Consider the following 6,645-nt stretch of genomic DNA (forward strand, 5'->3'; position numbering starts at 1 on the left):
GTTGTTCCTCCTTTTCAAATTGAACAAAAAAGCTCCCTGTAAATCATACAGTGATTCACAGGAGGGGGATGAAGCTCCAGCAAAGCACCAGCAGCTCCGAGCAGGATCCGGCTGGGCATGGTGATGGCTCGGCAAGATCCGCCACTGCTGGAGCCGGGAAGCAGCCAATGAAGGCCAGGAGGAGGAAAGGCTCTGGTACACGGAGTTTTCTTCCAGCTCCGAGGATTGGAGAGAAAGCATTGGAGCAGCCTGGCTCTATTTTGGGGGGCTTTCATGGGAAAACAGGGTGAGCCATGGGCACCACGCATCGGTGCGCTGCCATCATGCCAAAACAATGACCACACCAAGGCTTGTTTCGGAGGAGGATATCACATGTTTTATTATATTTTAATCTGAGAACAGCTGCTTTTCCTGCTGGGAGCATCTCCAGGCGGCACGGCGCGGTGCTGTGGGGCTGCCGCCAGAATCCCATCCCATCCCATCCCATCCCATCCCATCCCATCCCATCCCATCCCAAGCCACCGTCCTGTGCCGAACCGAGCAGAGCCGCGCTCGCGGAGCCCGAGGCGGATGACGGGGCGGGCGGGCGGCAGCTTGGAAATTAATACATTTGCCAGGTTGTCAAAACATTAATCAACGGATACAAAAATCTGGAAATGGTTGGGACAACATGTATTTGCGGAAAATATGTGTTCACACAACAAGCACACAAGATGGGAACAATTATATGAAGATGTTTTAATAATTAACCAGAATAAAACAGTTTGCTCTCCATACAGTTCTAGACAATAAAAGTGTTTGCAGTCATATTTTTCTTTTGTACAAAATTCCAGTCAGTTGTTCCTCAATATTTACATTAGCATTCCCTTTTCACAAAATATCTCCTTTTTTCCCCCCTTCCTTTTTTTTTTCTTTAAATCCAGCTTTGCTACATAAATGCTTTAGATCTCATGGATATCCCTTGATTTCTTTTTAAAAAGTCTAATAAAAAAACCCAAAAGACATTAAATACCATTTTATATATAAAAATGCTTAGTAAAAATATAGTTTTGTTGCCCAATTAAAATATATTGCTGAGAATACAGTAAAAACTGTCCTAAAGCCCACCCCTAATGGGTGCTGACTCTTTAACAGCCCCGGCAAAGTCTTTCTAAAAGCTTTTTCCCCCCTAAAAGTTCACCTGTCCTTGGGTTAAATACTGGGGACAGGTCACACTTTGGCTCATCCTGGTGTGATTGTTTCAGGCAGGATTTACTGGAATTGGCTTGAAAATGCCCCTTGGAGCTGGTGAGAGCTGGAGATGTGCCCTGCCGAGGGCTGGAGCGGGGAGCACGGCGGGGAAAGGCGTCTATCTGTGTTATATAGTTATACGGTATATCAGTGAGTTCAGCATGGTCTGTCTCTAAAAAAATTAAAAAAAAAATCAAAATAAAAAAGAACAAACAAGAAAGCGATGCATTTAATGAGATACTCTAAATATGATGGAGCTCGTGGTTAAAGGAGGATGGCTTTTTGTTTTTTAGAGGAGAGTCAGGGCTCTCCTGGTGCACGCATTGGATGGTGGGGTCAACCTAACCGGTGATGCAGGGGCTATAGTAAACAGCACTGCTGGCATCGGACAGGGCGGATATCAAACTGCTCTCCTCGCAGGAGATGCTTCTAGGAGTCACTTTGGACAGGGAGACATGGTAAGGGAGGCCCGAGGCTTCGGGACGAGTCCTGCTCATGTTCAAATACTGGTCAAACTCATTGCGGTCAACGTCTGTCCAGAGCTCGGTTTGGTTCAAGTGATCCACGCTCTCCATGTGGTGGGCTTCAGGCGGGGGCGACAGCTGGCCCAGGTGGGCGGAAAGCCCGTTCTGAGTTCCTGAGCACATCTGGTTGTAGTAAAGGCTGGAGGGATGGGGAGTCCTCATGGCGTCGGCCAAGTGTGAGGGGGTCTGAGTGTAGGGCACGGCCACGTCCCGCCCCATGCACTTCTCCTGGGGAAACTCCATCTGGTGATGGTGGTGGTAGCTGCGAAAGGGCATCATGTTGCAGTCATCCTGCATGTGCGGGGGGAAAAACGCCGGCTCGGTCTGTTCCAAGACATCCAAGGGAGACATCTCAGGAGTTGGCAAGCCATAGTTTTCAATATCCGACCCCATGGAGTGGAGTTCTCTGAAGTGGTTAAGTGGGGGAGGCTGGGGGTGGCCCGGCTGGCTGCCGCCATGGTGACTCATGCTGAAGTTGTCACTGCAAGGCTGGGAAAGGTTATGCAGGAGGATATTGGGTTCCATCCTCTTGATTTTCTTGGCTTGCTTCTTTCTCCTTGGGCGGTATTTGTAGTTGGGGTGATCCTGGAGATGCTGGATTCGCAGTCGCTCTGCCTCTTCCACGAAGGGACGCTTGTCGCTGGCGCTCAGCGCTTTCCACGATTGGCCTGGAAGAGGAAAGAGAAGCTCTGTGAGAGTGGCTCAACCACCTGGCACTGGCCAGGGCACGGGGGCACCCAGGGAGAGGCAGCCCAGGGGTGAAGGGCTCCTGCAGATGGCTTGGCACCTGAGAAGGGTCTCACTGCTGGCAGCAGGAAGGGCTGGGGAATGGGTTCCCAAGCCAGGCTGTTCCCTTGTCCCAGAAGGAGGCTCCAGCAGTGCCCAGCACTTCAGTGCTGTGGGAGAATGGGGCTACATGGAATGGGAGCCCCTCTGCCAGGGCTGGGGATTCTACCTCCCACTGCCCCTTGGTACAGAACACAGTCCCTGCTTCCCTGCATCTTGCATCCATAGCCTGCACCTCTGCAGAGCAAATCGCCCGTCCCAAAAACTCACAGCACCATATCCTGGATGCCACATCCCCACACCCCGCAGCCCCGTGTCTCTGCATCCTGCTGCTCTGTCTGGCCATATCCTGCTTCCCGTAGTCCCGCATCCTGCAGCTCCATTTACCCATATCCTGCTTCCCGTGTTCCCACATCCCGCATCCTACAGTCGTGCATCCCGCATCCTGCAGCCTGTATTCCCATATCCTGCATCCCTGCAGCTGTGCACCGCTCAGCCCTGGATCTCTGCATCCCGCAGCCCTATTTCCCTGCATCTTGTGTACATGCAGCTCTGTATCTTCACATCCTCACATCCCACAGCCCCATATTCCCACATCGTGTAACATCACATCCCACAGCCTGAGTCCTGCATCCAAGAGTCCCATCCAAGAGTCCTGCATCCTTACAGCTCGCATCCCTGCAGCGCTGCATCCTTGCAACCTGCAACTGGTAGCCCTTCATCCCACATCCCTAAAGCTTGTGTCCTGCAGTTCTTTACCCTTGCAGCCCATAGCCCTGCATCCCCCAGCTCTGTACTCACAGCACCCCATCCTTGTACCTCAACTCCTGCACCCCCCTATTCTTGCAATCTGCATCCCGCAGTCCTGTACCCTTGGAGCCTGGCTAGCAGAGCCCCATATCCTTGCATCCTACAGCCTGCTGCCTTGTATCTGTGCAGTGTGCATCCCACAGCCCTGGACTCTCAGCACACACCCCAAATCCCTGTACTGCTCCATCCCACACTGCCAGCCCTGAATCCCTGTACATCAGCAGTTCACATCTCCAGCTCTGTAGCCCTGCATCCCACTGCCTTGGACTATCAGAACCAAACCTGCCTATCCTGTACACCCCCAGCCCTTACCCCAACATTCTGAGCTCTGTACCCCTGCATCCCTGCACTCTTGAAGCCCACATCCCCAGACCTGTATCTCTGTATTGCTGCATTCCCAGCCCCGTACTCCCACATCCCTGTCTCCTCAGCTCGATATTCTCTCCATCCCACAGTCCTGTATTATTGCAGCCTGGATCCCCAGCCCCACATCCCCATGTCCCTGGGTCTGTAAACCTGCATCCCATAGCCCTGTACTCTTGCAGCCCGCATCCCCAGCCCCGTAACGCAGCATCCCCGCATCGCTAGCTCCATACTCCCGCATCCCCAGCCCCATAACGCAGCATCCCCGCATCTCTAGCTCCATACTCCCGCATCCCCAGCCCCGCTCCCCTCATCCCCGCGCCCCCAGCCCTCCTCCCGCTCCGCTCCCGCTCACCCAGCATCTTGCTGAGCACGGCGTTGTGCAGGTCGGGGTTCTGCTGCGCCAGCCGCTTGCGCTCATCCTTCGCCCAGACCATGAAGGCGTTCATGGGCCGGCGGATGCGGGAGTCCTCGGCGGCCTTGCCCTCGGGGCGGCCGGCCGGGGGGCTGTATCCATAGCCCGGCTCGGGGCTGGGCGTGCGGCTGGGGGCCGCGCCGGGGGCCGCTCCGCCGGGGCCGGGGCCGAAGGCGAAGCCGGGCTCGGGGCTGGGCGTGCGGCTGGCGGGGGAGGCGGCTCCCGGGGGGCGCGGGAAGGCGAGCCCGGGCTCAGCGGCCGGCACGGCGGCGGTGACCCATGAACAGTCGCCCCGGGGTTGCGATATCTCCTCTCGGCAGTAGTTAGACTCAGATATATTCATTCCAGCTAGACAGCACTTTGTGTCCGACCCGAGCGGGTGCCGGAGAGAGAATCGGGATTCCTGCCGCGTCCCACCGGGTCCAGCACCGCCGAGCAGCCGCCCGCAGCTCGCTTCCCTCGCCTGCCTTCGGGGGACTCGGGCTCGCCTGCGTTTGTTTTGGTTTCTTTTCTTTTCTTTTCTTTTTTTTTTTCCTATCTTTTTTTGGTTTTTTCCCCCCTTTCCCCCCAAAAAAAAACTTTTGGGATGATGCTGGGCTGGAAGGGGCAAAATATAGCCGGGCTGGACCAATCAGCGGGGCGAGGGGAGGAGGAGGAGGAGGAGAGGGAGAGGAGGAGGAGATGAGGGGGAGGAGGAGAAGGAGGAGATGAGGGGGAGGAGGAGGAGGGAAGGGGGACGTCCCCAGGCACCAGCAGGAAGAACCACCCGGGGAGGGCCGAGCTGGGACCGGTGTGGAAGCTTCTGTCCCGTTCCCTTCTGTCCAAGGAGAAGGGTTGTTACATTTTTCTCTCATTCTTTCTATTTTTTTAAAATTTTCTTTCTTTCTTTCTTTCTTTCTTTCTTTCTTTCTTTCTTTCTTTCTTTCTTTCTTTCTTTCTTTCTTTCTTTCTTTCTTTCTTTCTTTCTTTCTTTCTTTCTTTCTTTCTTTCTTTCTTTCTTTCTTTCTTTCTTTCTTTCTTTCTTTCTTTCTTTCTTTCTTTCTCTTTCTCTCTTTCTGTCTTTCTCTCTGTCTTTCTCTCTCTCTCTCTCTCCGTTTTTTTTGTCTTTCTTCCTGTCTTTTTTTCTGTCCGTCTTTCTTTCTGTCTTTCTTGTCTTTCTTTAGGTCTTCTTCTTTTTTTTTTTTTTTTCTTTTTTTTTTTCTCTTTGCGAGCCCCTTTTCTGCTCGCTGTGCCCTGCCCTCGCCCCCCGCCACCCGCGGTGCCGAGGCAGGGAAGCAGGGAAGCAGAGAGGCAGGGAAGCAGGGGAGCAGGGAAGCAGGGAAGCGTTCAGCTTCGCCCGCCAGCCTGTGTGCAGGAGCACAGGGATGTTCAGGGCTCGGCGTTTATTTTTCTTACGGCTGACTCCGTGTGTGTGTTTTGGCCAGCATTCCCCATCCGGGGCTGGGAGCAGCCCTGGGGTGAAGGCAGGGGTGAGCCCTCTCTCCCCCGGCAATTTTCTGTGGGAATTTCAGTGTCAGGCAAAGAAACGGCTCCTTGAGTTTTACACGGAAAGCATTGTGTTTTCTAGGGACTGTTGAGGAACGGGGGGGTCAGCGTCAGCCAGGTGATGGTGGCTGAGCCCAGCCTGCGGGGCTGCCGGGGCTGGCGCGGCTGTGCCATCGCTGCGTGCCTTGGGCACGGCTGGGTGCCCGCAGCACGCTGCCACGGCAGCCGCAGCAAAGCAGCACGTCCCTGCCACCAGGTCACTGCTTGGCCGCCATCCAGAGGGGATTCGCAGTGCCAAGGGTCAGCCCAGGTGGTCTGAAGGACCTTCCTGCCCTTAGCACTGGGAGCTACTGCGGGGCCCATTTGCAATCAATTGTCTGGCACACTGCGCCTGCCCCCTGAAACCCCCGGGGCAATCGGGCTGACTTGGAAAAGATGTCCCAGCTCCGGGTACCTGCCCCAGGCCCTCTCTGGCTGTGGACATGCCCTGGACCCCAGCCTGAAATGTGAATCTCGGCCTCAGGAAGACTTGGGGCACGGGGTTGCGCAAGAGCCCAGCCCCAGCCTCTCACAGCCGTGGGGTATTGCATGCCATGGTTTCTGTGTGTCTGGAAGTGATTTGGACAAGCCGATCTGCTGTTAACCCTAAACAAAACAAAGGCCTCTAAAAAATAAAAAGAAAAAAATTAAAAATCATGTCTCACTTATTCTTCAATCATCAACCAGGAGCGACAGAGGTTTCGGGGGGGATTTCCTTCACGTTTCTGGAACTTCTAATTAAAATTTTGAAAGTGCAAATCAGCACCAGTCCACAGGAGAGCCCACACAGCTGCAAGGAGTCTCCTCTCCTCTCCTCTCTCCCCCATCCAGAGGGAGCTGGAGCACTGCTTTGGTGGAGAAGCAGTCCCTGCTGCCATCCAGAGCAGAGCCCCTCGAGGCTTTGGCTCTTTGTCCCTGCTCTGGCAGGAGCAAGGTGGGTGCTGGGGGATCTGGGGACTCTCAAGCTGTGACCCGTGGCTGCCTGTGGAGTGA

The 6,645-nt window shown here is 54.6% G+C and overlaps 1 protein-coding gene across 1 annotated transcript; it reads right to left on the reverse strand.

The window, feature by feature from the left end:
* Positions 1–718: 718 nt before the first annotated feature.
* SOX18 (SRY-box transcription factor 18) lies at positions 719–5,515 on the reverse strand. The gene is made up of 2 exons (XM_071446779.1): positions 4,069–5,515; positions 719–2,422 (listed from the first exon to the last, which is right to left on the reverse strand). Exons 1-2 carry the CDS (start codon positions 4,469–4,471, stop codon positions 1,572–1,574), a joined length of 1,254 nt encoding a protein of 417 aa, XP_071302880.1. The 5' UTR covers positions 4,472–5,515; the 3' UTR covers positions 719–1,571.
* Positions 5,516–6,645: the final 1,130 nt, after the last annotated feature.

The sequence above is a fragment of the Agelaius tricolor genome, unplaced genomic scaffold (assembly GCF_023055355.1).
Source record: "Agelaius tricolor isolate 1412-34295 unplaced genomic scaffold, bAgeTri1.0.p SCAF_23, whole genome shotgun sequence".
Classification (NCBI taxonomy): Eukaryota; Metazoa; Chordata; class Aves; order Passeriformes; family Icteridae; genus Agelaius; species Agelaius tricolor.

Excerpts from the sequence above, each read along its gene's own strand:
- SOX18 (XM_071446779.1), bottom strand. The coding sequence starts at position 4,471 with ATGAATATATCTGAGTCTAACTACTGCCGAGAGGAGATATCGCAACCC. Across the intron at positions 2,423-4,068 it reads CGTGCTCAGCAAGATGCTGG|GCCAATCGTGGAAAGCGCTG; the intron begins GTGAGCGGGAGC and ends TTCCTCTTCCAG.